The sequence below is a fragment of the Schistocerca cancellata genome, chromosome 12 (genome assembly GCF_023864275.1).
Source record: "Schistocerca cancellata isolate TAMUIC-IGC-003103 chromosome 12, iqSchCanc2.1, whole genome shotgun sequence".
Classification (NCBI taxonomy): Eukaryota; Metazoa; Arthropoda; class Insecta; order Orthoptera; family Acrididae; genus Schistocerca; species Schistocerca cancellata.
In genome coordinates, this window is record NC_064637.1 from 127,917,109 (window position 1) to 127,935,954 (window position 18,846).

The following is an 18,846-nucleotide window of genomic DNA, read 5'->3' on the forward strand; positions in this document are numbered from 1 at the left end:
TCATTGGTCAGTTATGATACCGAAAAAGTTAACAAATATTTTTAAGAACACTTGGGGTTAACTATGGCACAGTCGCAAAGTTATGCCAGCCGTGGCTGACTTTTTACAATTTTAAGGTGTAAAGTAATTCAAGGTGTTGCAGAAATGCTGTGACAAACGTTGAGGGGTTGCAGAGTGTGTCTTGAGGAACAAATTAGGACAGGAGTCTGTGTTGAGAAACGTCATCCAATGATACTACAGAACATCACAGCTATAGGTGCCAGCATTGTGTCGCTAGGTCAAACCGTCAGTGGCAAATGTGACTTTGTAAGCTGACACAGTTTTCTTTCTGAATACCGAGAGAAATTCGAGATTTTAGAGGCTTCAAGGAGAAAAATAAACTGCATATCTGAAACATTCATCTACCTAGGCCATAAGAGCACCACGTTCAAAGGAGACATTGCCTGTCTGAGCAGCAGCTAGCTCTATCTCCACTGGTGATCGTGGCAACCAGTCGCGAGCGCTGAATAACAAACAACATTGCGAGACATTCCACTTACGGTTGGTCAGCGTACGAAGTCACATTTGCTGCACAAGAGGTGGCTTAGCGACAGGCGCTGGAGCTTACGTTATCGACACTCCGTTTCGTCGCTGAATGACATTTCAGGACACCGGTTCCTATCCTGATTTTTTTCTCAAGACACCCTCTGCAATACCACAAAATTTGTCGCAACATTTCTGGGACACTCTGTATATGCACATAAAAAAAAACACTGTTATGAAAGAAAAGAAGTTTCCGAGTATGTAATTTTCAAAATAAATACATGTTAGTAACGTAATATGCAGAGTCTTTTGTTGGAGTATGACGTTTTCTGAAAACACATAACCCCGAAAATTTGGCCAAATGTATTCAAACGACAGTGGCGTGATAGCTTCCAAATGTTGGCAGCACATATTGCCGTAGCAGCGACTGGGTGCAATTCCAAACGAATAGCGTTAGCGCTTAATTCAAATGCTGAAAATTATGTGCTGTCTCGCAGTTACAACCCGTGTCCCAAAGTTACTCTGTTTCACGGTTGTAAAATGATAAGTGGATTACAGAGGGTGGATGTAGATATCAATGTTGATGTAGCTTTTGAGAACGTGCTGCCGCAGTTTCCAGGTTTAATACCAAATTGTATTTTAAATTTGGTTTCGTGAACTTTAAAGTAATTAGAACCTGATTCTCGATCTTTATCTTTGTTTTTAAATTTATTTATGAAAAATTTGATATTATTAGCACTTGTTTATGTACATTCTTGAAGTATTTATCATTCGCCATGCAATTTTGTAAACTATATTAGATGGTGTTTTGGATTTAGCTGCGTTCTGATCAACGTTACAACATAGGTTATGATTAGCTACATCAGTAAATATAATCTTAGTACCAGGACGTGCATAGTTATTGCACTTCGATAGTCTTTGATGCTGAAAGTCTATTGTTACTTTTTTGAAACAATAAGTCCTATTGTACTGTTCGTGAGAGTACAACTATATAGTTAAAGGTAGAATTTCGTTGCTTGTTATCTGCCTCTTATGACGGTGAGTAAATAATAATTCCCCACATATTTATCGTGTTAGTTAATGTCAGTTGGTCAGCAGGCACTTGGTAATTTATTTATCGTTTTTCTAATATAATTGTCTTCGTTTGGCACGACTTATTCGTACTGCTTTGTTTCAGATGAAGCAAGTACAGAAGCAGCCTGATGGTGAAAACACAGTGAGCGAACATAATTCAGAGAAATGCACGGAAAAAGAAAAAGAATTCGTAAGTATTGCGAGAGAACTTTCTTATTTTAGCGTGTGGTTAAAAGACGCTGTTTTAGTTAGCGCTGTTTAGTTGTTACGAAAGCGCTGAAATATAAGAATATTCTCTGAATAGCTCTGTAAGCCGTTAGAAACCAATGGGACATAGTTATTCAGGTCGCCTTTGAGCCACTAACTTTTCATCCCTCAATGTTGAATGGAATGTGTTGGTAGTTGTAAGGAACCGGAAAACAGTTGTGCAGGAATTGTTGCCTAGTGCCACGATTTGTTTAGGCTAATTGTCATCTGTAAAAATAATTGAACATTTCTCTCCCGGACGATGCATTTCTTGCGTTCATGCATGCGTCTAGGGATTAGTACCTTGACCTGAAATATCCTGTTAGATAACTGTAACTTGATTTTTAGTATGCGTACTAGACGTAAATGGCTGTTGCTTGAGGGATACTTTTTTTAAATGGAAAAAAGGTTCGATATAGCAATTTCCAAACAACTGTCATTTTCATTTGGAATTATTTTCTTGGATAGTGTAGTTGAAGGAAATAATATGTTTGTGTAGCTGAAGGGAACGGTAAAAATATGGTTTCTATTAAATGGGATCTCAGCATAGTTGAAGGCTTACACTGGAATTTCATTTGGAGGCGCTGTGATTCAAATTGATGCTAGGCCGTCTATGTTTACATTTTCCAAGGTTTTTTTAAAAATTATTAAGACAAACGGTGAGATGTCAGGCCTATTACCTATTTCCTAACCCATCCTCCCTTGAATGAGATTTTCACTCTGCAGTGGAGTGTGCGCTGATATGAAACTTCCTGGCAGATTAAAACTGTGTGCCCGACCGAGACTCGAACTCGGGACCTTTGCCTTTCGCGGGCAAGTGCTCTACCATCTGATCTACCGAAGCACGACTCACGCCCAGTACTCACAGCTTTACTTCTGCCAGTATCCGTCTCCTACCTTCCAAACTTAACAGAAGCTCTCCTGCGAACCTTGCAGAACTAGCACTCCTGAAAGAAAGGATACTGCATGTCTTTACAAGATATTCTTCATTTTACATAATCCCGACCTGACAGTTGCCACACACCCTTTATACGGGTGAAAATTCAGTTCATTATGAAGAATCCGACAGAGAGAACATCTTGAAGTGCTGAGACCAAGTGGGTGTTTCCAAGCTGAGCATTTTGGAGATTGCAGTACTTTGCTCCAACTCGTTTGACATCTTGTGGCACTTCTCTCAGGTCCTCTTCATACAGATGACACATCCCCTGTTGTTCTGAATGCATTTATCCATCTTAAAATTTATTGTCGTCCAAGATCACGTCCATGTAGGGGTTCTGCAAATCGCAAATGAAAAGCACGTTGCACTTCTATGATCAAGTGGGAATTCAAGAAATACACTTCAACACAAAGTGAGTGCTCCTCACGTGTCCACTGTATTATCACAGCTGAACAACAACTGAATGCAAACCTCCCATTGGTCACTAAAAACTACATCCTCTCTCCCCTCTATTCAACCAACAGTACCACCACAACGTGAATTCTAAAAAAGCAATTTACTGCACTCTACAGTGTACACTGATTGCGGTCTCCCAGTGGTGTTTTATTTTCTGCTTTTGCTTTGCTACCCTCAGTTATAGTTTCTGTGTCATTTCTACAGTTATATCTACACTCAGCAAAACCAGTGTGAAGTACATGGGAGGGGTACGTCCCATTACATCAATTATTAGTATTTCTTCCCATTCCAGTCACGTATGGAGCACGGGAAGAATGATTTTTTGAACGCCTCTGTGAGTGCAGTATTTATTCTAATCTTACTCTCATGATCCATACGTGAGCAATACAAGGGTATTGGAGTATATTCCTAGAGTCATCATTTAAGCCAGTTCTTGAACCTCTGGTAATAGACTTTATCGGGATACATTTAGAAAGTCTCTCAGAAAGACTCTTTAAGAGTCTGCCAGTTCACTTTCTTCAGCATATCTATAACACTTTCCCATGAATCAACAAACCTGTGACCATTCGTGCTGCCCATCTCCGTAAATGTTCAATACTCCCTGTTGGTTCAATATGGTATGGATCCCACACACTTGTGCAGTATTCTAGAATGGATCACATGAATAATTTGTAAGCAATCTCCTCAGTAGACTGATTGCATTTCCCCAGTTTTCTACCAATAAACTGAAGTCTGCCACCTGCTTCACTCTCCACTGAGCCTGTTTCATGTTCCTACAAAGTGTTACACCCAGGAATTAATATGAATTGGTGTATTCCAGCTTTGACTGATTGTCATTATAGTCATTGGATACTATGTTCATCTGTTTTGTGATGTGTACAATTTTACATTTCTGAACATTTAAAGTAATTTGACAATCTTTGCACCACTTTGAAATCTTACCAAGATCTGACTGAATAGTTATGGAACTTCTCTGAGACAGTACTTCATTATAGGTAACTGCACCATCTGCAAAAAGTCTGATGTTACTATTAATATTGTCTGCAAGGTCATTAATATACAAGTGTCTGGGCACTTACCTTGGCAATCGTAACATATGACGAGAATTTCCTTGGATTTTGTTAAAGGGCTCTTGATGAGATTCTGCTATAGTAACTGTTGGTCTGCCCTTGTTGCTGAGTAGTCAGTGTTTCTGACTGCTATGTGGAAGAGCAGGGTTCAGTTACCAGTACAACCAAGGTGGACTGAAATGGAGTTTTCTCAGCCCCATGACAAGGCAGCCTGTCGGCATCAAACAGTCCTCCAGTGGTGAAGGTAACTGTTTAATTTTGGGTAGGCTTACCTTATATCTTTTTATAAAGGAGATCCATGCATCAGTTCTTTTTGGTAGAAAAGTTGTCTTTAAATTTCTGATCACTTATAAGTTGTTTAACCAGGTTTTGTTACTATGGAGGCATTCCATTTAATGGGCATTACATGTGCAAGCATAAAAAACTCAAAGTTAATTACATTATGAGAAGGAAATTTTGCTACTCACCATATAGCGAAGATGCTGAGTCGCAGGGCACAACAAAAAGACTCACAATTATAGCTTTTGACTATTAAGGCCTTCGTCAACAATAGACACACATACGCACATATACACACTTTCACGCAAACGAACTCACACACACTACTGCCGTTTCGGTAACTGAAACCACAGACTTTCCTTCTCATAATATTGTTGCATTCATTCCATCCTGGATTTTCAAAATTAATCATTGCATTTAAAATAAGATGATTGATAGGAATTGCATGAGTAAATGAACCTGGGTTCTATAATTCTAGAAGAAGCAAAGTTAGGCTTTCGAAGGTTCTGAGAGCGAAACAGTTGTATTCAAACTTTTTTCGTGAAACATCAATATTTTTGCCCCATTCATTAAAAAACTCTTCCTTCTTTCATTATAATATTTGGGAAACGTAATTTAGCCATTATATTGCTTAATTTTACATAAGAAACATAATTTTCTTTTGATTTTAATAATGTTCTACCAGTTTCACAATATTGCAAAAACATTATTTTCACTTCATTTTCTTCAACCACAGCACTTCGGCATACACCAACATATTTATATTGTTTTAGATTCTTTAAATTATCTTGGCTATTTTCAAAGCAAATTGAACTAAAAGAAACAATCCTGCGTTCACTTCCCCAGTCTCTATTTTGCCTAACTCTTCTTCACAATCAGAGTAGGCTTGTTTGTACTGAAGCATTGTACTAGCATTTAGTTGCTTAACTTCTGGAGCACAAATAGTAACTTTCTTCACTTCTGGCCAACATACTGTAGACAGCAACACATGCTTATGGCCATACAGCCTGAAGTGATTGAATCCCTGTATTTGTGGTATGGAGCCCATATGATCCCATCTTTCCTTAAATGTTAACTCTTTATCAGTGTATGTCTTTTGGATACCTTTCACATGCTTCTGAATGTAAGGATGAAAAACTTCTGGTTATGAAACAATAATTCTTCCAGATTTCACAACCATCCAAACACTGCACTTAACGTTGTCACCAAACCCATCCATAGCACCTTTGCCATGGCAGCTGGGAAAAATATACCACTCCACTTCTACACCATAATCACATTTCATGTGACAGATTTTCAACAGAACAAATTTATTTTTGAACTGCCTTGCACACTTGACACTAAAAATTATAAAATTATTGGCCAGTGGGGTGCATTTAACCTTTATGAGGCCAGGTGAGGTGCTTGATGATTGAGAAGTTGTACCTCTGGTCATGAAAATTGACAATGGCTGGGAGAGCAGTATGCTGACCACATGTGTCTCCATATCCACATCCAGTGGTGGCTATCGGTTGAGGACGACACAGCAGATTTTTGGGGCTTCCAAGGCCTGTTCAGATGCAAAGAGAGAAAAAAAGAGAGAGAGAGAGAGAAGGAGAGAGAAGCTTCCAACAAATGCTATGTTTCTGGTGTGACTGTAAACTTTCACACTCCCTTGAAGCTAACTGGTAAATGACTGGAAAACAGAACACGTTCGGCTGAAGAATCTCTTATTGTGATGATGTGAAGTGTAATGCCCCATTTTACACTCTATTGTCTTATGGAGTTATCTTATAACCAATACAACTAAAGGAAACAAAGAATTTATTAAGCACAAACGAGCAACAAGATTATTTTGTAAAGTAGATAACAGCACATATTGCAGAGGCTTCTTGAAGGGCCATGGGATTCTTATATTCACTTCTCAAAACATATATCCATAAATAGTTTTTGTAATTGACAATAAACTTCAGTTTCAGCTGAACTGTAATTTACAAAGTCATAGGACAAGACAAAAGTGTTTTGCATATACAGGGTACCGGTACATCAAAAAATGTATACACATTTTGAACAGCCATAGAAAATCCATTTTTTGTTCTACAAGGTGAAGTTTCTAGAAATGGAAAGATTAAAGTCCAGTTTGTAAAGTAAATCTACAGTTTATACCGTTTAAGGCAACATCGCTTTTAACAACATATTGGTTATAACATAGAAATATAATGGTCTCATCTAAGTCCTATGTAACACTATAGTTAAGAAATTGATTAGCATGACATATTGCTTATTACATTTTTTGGAGAAATATATTGGCTATAACGTCTGATGTTCATTTTTGTTTTTGACGTATTTGGGGATTGCCAACAGCAGTGTAATGCTTATTTTCAAACTCTTGCTTTCTGCAGATTGTTTCATATGAGGAATTAAAATGAAAGCATCATCAAATGCAAAATGTGGAAAGCAAACAGAGATAACTTATTACTTTAAGTAGGGACCACATACTGCAATATATATGCATTACCGTATTACATTTTGAAGTTAAAGCAACTGGTTAAAAAGCAATACAGTATTGCCATTGCTGTGATTGTAGAAAAATAGAAAATTAAATTCCAATACGTGGTATTTTTTCAAAGTACATAAGTGGAATAATAGTGTGTTTCTTATTGATGTTTTGTGGTTATGTGCGTTAGTTATTTTCAATGTGTTAGGTATAGTACGTCACATTTGTATAACATTTTAAAGAGAAACATAGGAGAAAGTGTGGGCCTTCATGTAAGTATGTATAGAAAACTATCTTTTCTTTTTTGGTACTGTAGATTAATTTTTGTCATACAGGAAATGAAATGAAGCTGTGTCATTTAATTACTCATTACAGCACTTACAGAAAGATTTAAACATGCTCATCATTTTATTCCATACATTATCCAAGACTATGTTCCATATTGTTGAACAGTTATTGCTACTTCTTTCGTCACTTATTAAAGGTTTTTACATTTTACTGGCATTTTATTGCTGTACGTTCCGCATAAACATAAGAAAAATTGAAAAATTCCTCTTCAGTCCCTTTCCACAAACACTGTATTGTAAATACTGTAGGTGTGCCGTATTGCAAAGCATCACCTGCAGCACCTCTCCTGGGCCAACTACATTGGATGGATCATAGATAACTGAAAAACTGCAGCCTGGTCAGACAAGTCCTGATTTCAGTTGGTAAGAGCTGACAGTGGTGCTCAAAAGTGGCACAGAGCTCACAAAGCCGTGGACCCAAGTTGTCACAAGACGCTGTGCAAGCTGGTGGTGGCCCTGTAATTGTGTTGGCTGTGTTTACATGGAATGGACTGGGTGGACTGGTCCAGCTGAACCTCTTAGAGATCATTTGCAACCATTTGTGGACTTCATGATCCCAAACAATGATGATGGAACTTTTATGGGTGACAACGTGCCGTGTCACCAGGCCACAGTTGCTTGCGAATTGTTTAAAGAACATTCTGGACAGTTTGACTGAATGATTAGGCTACCCAGACGCTGACATGATCCATATCAAACATTTATGGGACATAATAGAGAGGTCAGTTTGTGCACAAAATCCTCCACTGGCAAAGCTTTCGCAATTATGGGCAGTTATAGAGGCAGCATGGCTCAGTATTTCTGCAGAGTACTTCCAGTGACTGGTTGAGTCCATGCCGTGTCAAGTTGCTGCAGTACGCTGGGCAAAAGGATGTCTGACACAATATTAAAAGGCATCACCTCAGTGTAACTATTTAATCTAACTATTTAATATAGGAGATGGTGTAATAGATTTTTTCAAGGTAGTAATTTTTCTGCTAAGTCAATGGATTACATTAATTTGGATGAGCACAAAGGTTATTAATCAGTACAGTGATGATTTATTGTTAATGCAAAGAAGAAACTTTAAAGAAATGAATATGGAGTGTGATAAATTTCTAATTGCTGCTGGCATAAGTGCATAAGTTATTAAAGAAAATAGTGTTGTTTTATTGATAATACACTTTATGGATTTCAAGTGGTTGCTTGTCTTTCTTTAATTTATACCTCAGTTCAAGAATGTGGTGTTTAACATCCTCGAATATTTTCTTCTTAGTGGTCTTCAGAGAATGCGATAATGGTGGAATGTCATAACTCATATTTGAACATATTCTTTTGTAGGAAGACTCAACACCAGAAGCAGAAACACATTCAGAACTCCCTCCTGCTGGCTTCATGTACAACAGCACGAGCTGTGAGCCCTACTACCTTGACATAAGTCAGAATGAGAGAGTAAGCTCTTATAGTATATTATTCATTTTACACTAGTTCTTCTAATTATTAAAGAAATTAGTGTTGACTTAACTGATAATACACTTTATGGATATGAAGCAGTTGTTTGTCTTTTGTTAATTTATGCATCAGTTTGAGTATGTGGAACTCCACATACTCACTGTTGCATATTATTTATTTATTTATTTTTGGTGCAAAGATACCTATCCCAAATATGACGGCAAGCTAAAAAGTAATGACTCCGAATTTTTTTCTGTGAAAACTCTCATAGTTTTTCAAACAAAAAAAAACTTTATCAGGGTTGCCACAGGTTCTGGAAATCAGGGAATATCAGAGAAATTCAAACACATCAGCAAAACATAAGGGAAATTTGAAAAAAAACTGGAAAAGTCTCATTTTTGTCTCAGTAGATGAAATGGTTTGTTTACTGAGGCGTCATGCATCGTAGCTGGCTGGGTTCAGCTGAGTATGTGTGCCACTTCGCTACTCCCTTATCATTACTACTTCTCCCCTTCCTATCACTCCACTCAGCTTGTAGTCAGTGTTGCCACCAGCCTAGCAGCTGCCAATGAAATGCAGGGAAGTACGAGGAATGGATTGTTTGAATCTGAATCTCAAAGACTGTATATGCAGTGTCTGAAGACAATGGTCATGTGTGCGTCAGTTCCTCATCACTACTACTTCTCCCCTTCCTATCACTCCACTAAGCTTGTAGTCAGTGTTGCCACTAGCCTAGCAGCTGCCAATGAGAGGCAGGGAAGTACGAGGAATGGTTTGTTTGAATCTGATTCTCAAACATTGTATATGCAGTGTCCAAAGACAATGGTCATGTGTGCGTCAATTGTATCTGAGTGGTTGTGTGAAAGTGTGTGTACTCTCATTTTCTGACAAAAGGTGTGACTGAAAATTTAGTTGTGAAAGTATGGTTGTCTACATGCCTGTCTGTGGCTCAGCAATCATCTTTATGATGAGAACTTTACATGAGAACTTTCTCCATATTGATTTTATACTTACTTCACCTGATTACTCTCTACCGCTGCATTTTAACTTCTCTTTTTTAACTTATTTTTTACTTCTTACTCTTGTTTATAATGTGTATAACAACACCACATACACACAATTCTCACCCCTGTGCATTCTGCTTCTGCTTATCGATACATATTTTCTTACCTTTCACTCTCTTACATCATTCTGCATCTGCTTATTGATATACATTTTCTGATCTTTCATTATGAGATTTAGACAACACTTGACTATATGAGTACTTTCAATGTACTTATTTTTATTATACTAGGAGAACGTTAGTATCTCGTCTCCTGTTCTATAAAATCCTTCATTGTGAACATACATTAACCTGTATATTGTAGATAAGTTAGCACAACTTCTCATTAGCTTGTTAACTCTTCAGTAGACAATCTCTTGTTCTGTTATGCATGTTAGCATGCCATCAATTTTCCTAGACTTCTATGTCCTTCACAGACTCTTCACCCCTACGGTATGTGGCATGACTGATGTGTCAAGTAATTGATACTCCAAAAAATTCTGTCAGTCTGTTGTCACTATTGTATGTGAAATACTCTCCAGTGCAGTCCTGCTGTTACAGGTTGTAAGTTCAATTACGTGGACTTTAAAGAGAAAGGATCCTGCAATAGTAACTTTACATATGGACAGAGGGAGGATAGATATGGTTCTCCGGCAGAGGAGTAAGGGGGGCAAAAAAAAAAAAAAAAAAAAAAAAAAAAAAAAGGCAGGTATGTTAGGACTGAAGAAGAAAAGAAGACAGTACCCTATAGATAGATTATCATCACCTACCTCAAGGACCCTATCTGCTAAGGTTCTTCAACATGGAGCTAGAGGAAGAAGGTGTTTGGCATTTCCTACAGAATGGCTTTGCCACAGTTTTACCATTACAGAAAACCCGAAAATTGTCAAACAGTCACTATAATTGTCAAAGTCGGTCTACTCCTCTGTCAATACTATATAGAAGTGATACCTCACTATTCATGTCTCACCCCCCCCCCCCCGCCCCCCTAAAAAAAAAAGAGGAAAGAAGAAGAATCACACATAGACCCACCATAGTATTCTACTTTAATCAGTTTTATAAAATGTATAAAACCGATAGCATTTTACTCATAATTCTTAAATATCTTTTTACTACATTCATAATTTATCGAAAGGATGCTACCATTGCTATTTCATTTTTCTGTTTGTTTTATAGTATAATATATACCGCCAACTCCTAATACTATCATATGAGGATAAAACTAAAGTTGCTCTTATTTGTCTTATTTGTAGTTTTTCATGTACCACATGTACATGGTAACATGCAATTAAATAAATGACATGGAAATATTAACTGCCGTATATACATGACAAATTTAATCTATGGTACAGTTAAGTTTATGAAGTAATTAATCATCTATTATTTTAATGTAGCGGCTTAGTAGTCCAAAACAAGGATTGGATGCTATGCGTCCAGCTGTTGTGTACATAATGGCCTATATTTTTTGTTTTCATGTCGAGCTCAGTCCCCTTTTGCCTTCTTCCAGTTATTTTTACAGAATAAGCGATAGTAGAAGGTATTACTGTATTAAAAGATAACAGGCTAGTCGAAGAAGAAAGAAATTGTCTCTGGGAAAACTAAAAAGAGAAATACAAAAATAATTTAACTGGGACAACCAGTGCTCATCAATCCACCGAATTCACAAAGGACATGAACTCTCCAGGGACCTTGAATCTTCCGTATGCATCTGTATTGTACAATCCTTTATTTTGTCCCGTGTCAGGGTCTAGTATGTATATTACTTTCGGATGTGGTACGTCTTGCGCTTTGAATGGTCCCCTGTAGTGAAGATAAGTTTCATTTTTCTCCTTTAAGTTTGAGCTATTATGAAAATTACGTGCTAATACCAAATCATCTATTTGAAAAATAGATGTAACTGCTTTATCATTAAAAGGCTTGAGTCTTTTTTGTTCTTGTGTATGCAGATTCTCCTGCACCCTCTCTTGCAGTTTTTCTAAGCAGTCCCTGACAATAACGGTCAGGTAGACATTTTCAACGATGGGTGTATTGTCTACCAGAGCTATTTCTGTTGAGGTATGCTGTTGTTCAGTTAGAAGTACCTGAAATTCATGGGACTAACTGTGCCTGTGTAATATGTTTCATTGAACCGTAAGTCCTACACTATCGTCATGGTTCCTTTTGTTGTTCTGCGAATTTTTCATTAAAATGAGTGCTATAGTCTGATCCATGGACAATGGTGGTTTGCACATGTTGAGGAATGGATGAGGATTGCATTGTTGATGATTCCAACTGACAGTTGCAGTACGCGTATGCGCATGCTTTCTGCTTAAGGAAAGCGTGTATCCTGTACATTATGTCTCTCCCTTGCTTATGCAGAATGTATCATTTACCACCACCATCAGTGTCAACAACTCACAAAAAAATGGAATAAAAATTCTCTAAACAATTTGCTATGATTACATTCAATGCTCACATTAGCTACAGCATTCAGAGCAGAGTGCTTCGAACACTACTGAACACTTATTAGCTGTCGTGGAAATCGTGGTGTAGGTGCGCAGAACAAGCCTAAACTCGACTGTCATCGTTCGTGACTCCAACTTTAGTGTTAGTTAATTCTACTTTCTTTTGTACTGTGTGAGCTACAAATTTATGTAATGTTCCTCCAAATTAGATAAAGCCTCGGGTGTTCTAATTATTCCCCCAAATTCTTGGCATTTTTATAATGCTGAAACATGCTCTTTTGTCTCTGAGATTTGATCCTTAAACTGTTTGAATTCTTTAGCAGCAAACTGACCTACATTGTTAATGTTGCCATCTAATTCTTGAAACTGATCTTTGACTTCCTCTTGAACTAAATCACATTGGTTATCTACTTCACCCTTCAACTCCTTAGATAACTTTATCAGTGTTTCTAAATTTGTTAACTTAGTTTCTACTGTATTAGTTCATTCTTTCTTAGTTGACTCTAAGAATGTTGCTTAATGTTTCCACTGTATTAGTTGATTCTTCCTTTGTGGACTCTATCTTAGTGTTTAGAGTCTTAATTTGCTGCAACAAGGCTCGTAGGTAGTCGGAAGCCTCTGTGGCCATGTCCTTTGTGAATAATGGCATATAATGCAAATATACTGCTTTCTTTTGTTCACCATTTACTCAGCTAGACCTTACACAGTTAGTACTAGCCTTATACCACAAAAACAATGCCTGGCAAAATTGATGTCTCAAAAGAAGTGATTCAAAGACTGCAGTTTGGCATACCGCGATACCCCTGCAGCATTGCTCACCTTCTACTGCATCACTGCCATTATCAGGATTCAAAATCTTCTTCACCAAACCCACCAAAAAGTCTTCTTCTCTGAACCCACTGAAAATTGTTTACATTTTAGTTGAAAAAAAAAAATGTTTTCATACACACGTCAACATTATTTTCGGAACACATGAATTAGATTTCAGTTGATGTATTTGTTAGCCAAAAACTGTAGAACTGTGGATTGTTTTCAAATTTCTTTACTTATCCAGAACATATCAGTTCACTTTCTCCATACTATTTCGTAAATAGCTTTTGGTGATACAGATACATTTGTCCACTTATATCTTCTTAGTTTGTTTCTTTTGTGTTGCTCTTGACAAGAGGCCCTAGAGTGCTTGGTATATGCGGAATGTTGTTAGACCTCTTTTTTTGCCATTCTTACAGCAGGAAGGTGATCTGTTGTTTCAACATGCTTGGCCATGCACTGACTGTGAAACTCTTATGTGCTGTGCAAGACTTGCAGCTGCTCCCCTGACTAAGATGGTTTCCAGACTTGTCTCCAGTGGAAAATGTTTGGGATATGATAGAATGAGAAGTGAGTTGTGTGACTCACCAACACATACAGAACTACATGAACAGGTCAAGTAAATATGGAGTAATGCATCCCAGAACAGTATCTGTACCCTCGACTGGATGCATTGCCACCCATGAAGGGTACACCGTGTACTAATGTGGGTGTTCCAGCATGGTTCAGTGCCTGGTACCTCACAACTGCTCGTATTCTTGATCTGTAAATGTAATAATTTTATGTACTCCATACGCACTGTTGCAACAATAAAACTTGAGTGATTTGGAAACCTCTACAAGGATGTACTGATTTTTTTTCTGTTAGTTTATTACAAGCATTCAGTGTTGCCAATAATATCATTTCACTTTTAGAGGCTAATTAAAACAGTCTGTTTCTGCCACACCCTGTGTTTTTGTAGCGCCGCTGCTGTCTTCATGTTTAAGCTGTTTATTAATACATTTTCATTCTATATAAGAGGGGCCTTGCGGAGATACCTCTGCATGAAGACAGGATAGATGCTGGGAACCTGTGAAGTGTCTTCAGTGGTAGTAAAACATTATTACCGTTCAGTTATTTATTCACAATAGTTTACAAGTTGCCTTTCTTCTGAATGAGTCTCGCTGCATGTTAGCTGATGTCCATCTAGTCACCTCAGCAGTTGTATGCCTAAGAGAAGATGTCAGCAACCCTAGTGCCGTGGCGGGTTGCCGATGAGTGGGGGTGGCCATTGCCCAGCACAGAGTGATCTTGCACTTTCTGCTGGAGTGTTCTCATTCCCACTCCGAATTCTACAATGACCCTTCATGACCCATCCTCGATGACTGGTGTCGGCAGTCATGTGGTCGGTTGATCTCCTCCCTACAGCCTGGTAGGTTTCAGCACCTGAAGGTGCCTTGGGTGTTGAATGGGAATGTGGACTCCGAGAGGCACTGCTACCATCTTTGACACTGAACTTCAGTGCTGGCGGCACCGTGCGATGTGGTGTTTTAAGACAATCAGTTTCTCCATCAGTAGATTTGTAAGTGGTGAGTGGCATGGAGTTCACAAGGTAGATTCACTAAAATATCGTAATCATGTAATTGAGTTCTATTACTGTGAATGCCACTGATCCAAATTATCCACTCGTGATGAGAGCTGGAATGGTAGAGTATTTAAAGAGAGCTAGCATGAGGCTATGATGCGAGGCTCAGTTTTTAATGACCACTTGTATCTTCCTGATTCTCCTATATCACTTGGCAGGCTGTTAACTGCTGTGTCAGTTCCTCACTACAGTGCTCTTGTTTAAGAAAAAAAGAGTTTCTTGCACCATGTCTTAATGAGCTAATGAATATATTTGTCTCACTTCTTTTGGTTTTTTGTTGCAGTGTCCTTTCTGCTGAATGTGTGTCCTCACTCAGTAGACAGTGTTGTAATGTGTAGTCAATCTAACCCACTTGGCAACATACTGGCTCACTTCCTGCTTCACCTCTGTCTCAGGTATGACTGGATTTCGCCAGTGGGAGTTTTGATAAAAATTTCTAATTTCCTACTCTTTACTATTCAGTGCCGTAACACACGTAAGTCTATGCTCCTCACAGTTGCTTTCGGAAAATATTTCCTAAAACTTAATAGGAAAAAAGATAAATGTCCTGGCTTTTGCGGATGATATTGTGCTGATAGGAAAGGTCATGGAAGACCTGGAGGAAATGGGGACTATGCTAATGGAAGAAGCTAAGAAATTAGGCCTAAGTATAAATGAAAGTAAAACAAAGTTAATGGTAGTAGGAAGAAGAGCTTATTTAGGACCACACCATCTGACAATCAGAAGTCTAGCAATACAGAAGATGGACACATTCATGTACCTTGGTGTCAACATCAACCAACAAAACCTTATAGAACAAGAGATAGTAACGAGAATTCAAGCTTGGGGGGGGGGGGGGGGGGATGTCTAGGAGCTCTGCACATCATCATAAGATTGAAGTTACTATCTAGGCAGGCAAAAATAAGAATATATGAGACCATCACCAAGCCAGTAGTGTTCTATGCAAGTGAGACATGGACCCTGACAAAGAAAACAGAAAAAAATCTCATCACTTTTGAAAATAAAGTACTGAGAAAAATATATGGACCAGTGAAAGAAAATGAACAGTGGAGAATAAGGAAAAATTAGAATGCCAACAATTATACACACTGCCTGATGTCGTGGTGAGTGTGAAAATTAAGACACTAAGATGTTATGGACATGTGAGGAAAAGAGGGGAGAACACGGTAGTAAAGGCTGTAATGGATGGAGAAACTGCAGGAAAGAGACCAATGGGATGGCCGAGAATGAGATGTTGTATCGTGTCTGCTTTTTGTACAATAAATAATATTAAAATAATTCGATGGTGTATAATCTGCAAAGTTGATGATGTACATTCGAGGATTACTTGAAGTGGACAAAAATAGTTATATGTGATAAGTGTGTACATTAAAAATATATCAATTTGATTGAAAATTCTTTGATTTCATTATTCTGAACATGTTTTTCTGTGTTTTCTAACCACAACTGTTTGCAAAATTTTTATTTTGATAATGAAATTAAAACTTTTTCATTGTATTCCTTCTTTTTTTCCAAAATAAATATCTTTTTGAGGTAGTTCAGTAATGAACTATTTTTTTATTGTAGTACTCTGTCTTGAGCAAACTCTGTTAAAGCTTCAACCATTTGTACACAGACATAAAGAGATTGTGATTTTTTTAAAATAAAGTAATGTTTTTCAATTTTTTTGATATCTGAATTTTTTATTCTTATTTACTGGTTGTATGGCCCATATAATTTCAAAAAGTAAGCTTTTGAGCAGGTGAAAAAATTTCAAATAAACATATTCAATAGCTTCTTTGTTGTAACAATTGTTGATGGGATGCAATCAACCCCAGCGTGTCAAGCACATCACTCCATAGAAGTGTGGCAAGTAAGGATAAAACAATAACAGAAGCTGTTCACCCTTTTGTCAAGGATTGATTGGAGATATCGTATCTGTACTTTACACATTGCAATACTAGCTGTGATAATACTTTCTAAGAACCTAGAGATTGAGGTAAGTTACTGGGGAATTTAAATGGTTTTATTTTACTTAAGATTATTTATGTTTAAGTAATTTCTTTCTTATGTTTTTGAGAACATGCTGAAACTTTTAAATTCAGGATACAGAATTCTATACTAAAGTTCAAGTAATGATGCAGATTGTATGTTACTTTTTATTACCTTGTGTTATTGCTGTTATATTGGAGTCTACTCGAGTTGTAGTTTTTATACATTGTTTTAATCCTTCAACCACTCTTTCTCATTTCAGAATGAGTTTGTTGCAGTGCTTAGAAGAATGCCTGTAGGGACGCTCTATTTCCCTAGAGAGTCACTGACATTATGTGAGAACGAAGAATGCATATATAAAGGCACACTGCATTCAGAAGCAGATTGTGTAAGTAAGCATACTTTATGGATTCAGGACCTGCAGAAATTTGGTGTTAGACAAATGATATTTTTATGAAAGTGGCAAATGAACTGAAAATATTTGTAACATGCTTAGTGAAAAATGACTTGCCAAGTGCCTGGAGATGGAGTAATGTTCTTCTCCATTAATTCTGAAGTAGAACTTTATTGGTGGTTCTGTAGTTGATGAAGTATTTCTTTGAGACATAAACATTGATTACAACACAAAAAAACTAAATATGTGTTACATGCCTTCTTCTTGCTTAAAATTTTCACGCTGTAATAAAATTTTCTTTTTTTGTATTTTTCAGTGTTTGCTTCTTTAGTTTATGAATATTGGTGCAGGTAAAAAGAACTCATGTATGCATTAAAAGAGAACATGTATAATCAGAGAGATTACGTTGTAAAAAGTTTTAGTATTTACTACTTGTTTTCGTCATTTATAAAATCTTCCACAATGTAAAAATATTTGCATTTTAAGTATTTTTGTGTTTACTTCCATAGTGTCTAGTCTGTAGTCTTTGAGCTAGGACTCTGTATTATTGCTAAGCTTCAAAGCTATGTAATATTTGGCATTTTCAAACAAGGCAATACGTAGTTTGTTCTTTTGTCTTGTTTTATAAGCCTGTGTAAGAGAATTTTCTTTGAAAAGTTGTGTGTCTTCCATGATCATGATTTTTTATTGGTCTCATAAATTACCTTTTGTACAGGTATGTAGATCTATGTATACCATACATAATATAATTATGCTTACAATGTAGACAATACACAAATACAGTAACTTATACTGCAATTACATATAACAGCTTACACAATATACACATACTGGTAAATAATGCATAAGTATTTACAATTCTATAATCTTTTAAAATACAGAATTTTACCCAGTACATAAATATTTACAATACCAGAGTTCAAGAAACACAAATTTGTGACATCTTTGATTACATGAGTGGTTCTAATTCAAATTGGACAGGTAACACATAGTTGTCACCTTGGTGCCTGTTTCACCATACATGCAATCCAGATGCTTCGGCCCCCCCATCCTCCCCTCTAGTTTCTTTGAACTCTGCAGGCGGGAACTGGCATTACAACATTTCTTTTCTCACCGCTTGGCCTTAATTTACTTCAGTCTCTTCAGACTCAGCATTTCTTCTCAGTAGCTATTCCTTTTTTCACTCTTTTAGTTTTCTGTATCTTTTATTTTCTTGCTTGTCTATTTTTCCCTGCCCCACAACCTCTTATCATGTATAACATACTTAGCTTTCCAACAAGGAAACCTCCAGGTTGGAATACCAAAAAAGTAAGGAAAGTAAGGCACAATTAAAAGACACTTACACATTAGCTTTTGGCCACAGCCTTCATCAGAAAAAGAGAGAGAAACACACAGTTCGTAGGTATAAGCAAGCAAATCTCATGTAAACGTGATGGTCAACTCCGGTAGCTCGTACCAGAATGCAATTGTCATGTGGAATCAATCTGGAGGGGGTGGGGAGGGAGATGGGATAGCAGTGCATGTGTGATGGAAGGGAGGAGCACAGTCTGGCACAGTGTGTGGGGACTAGGCTGCCAACAGGTGCAGCGTTAGGTGGTTGTGGGGCAGGGAGATGGGGAAAAAAAGGACCGAAAAGGAGAGGGGGGAGAAAGATTGGTGGGTGCATGGGCAGAGGGTGGCAAACAAAGAGGATGGGAGATGAGAATGGGGAGGAGATGATAAG

At 37.5% G+C, this 18,846-nt stretch overlaps 1 protein-coding gene across 1 annotated transcript in view; it reads left to right on the forward strand.

The window, feature by feature from the left end:
• Positions 1-1,438: 1,438 nt before the first annotated feature.
• Positions 1,439-18,846, forward strand: part of LOC126109611 (uncharacterized) — a 53,773-nt gene continuing 36,365 nt past the window's right edge. Inside the window, exons 1-4 of the mRNA XM_049914656.1 lie at positions 1,439-1,560; positions 1,700-1,786; positions 8,728-8,838; positions 16,992-17,117. Coding sequence (XP_049770613.1) covers positions 1,555-1,560; positions 1,700-1,786; positions 8,728-8,838; positions 16,992-17,117 — 330 coding nt within the window. The 5' untranslated portion in view covers positions 1,439-1,554. The remainder of the gene's footprint in view (positions 1,561-1,699; positions 1,787-8,727; positions 8,839-16,991; positions 17,118-18,846) is intronic.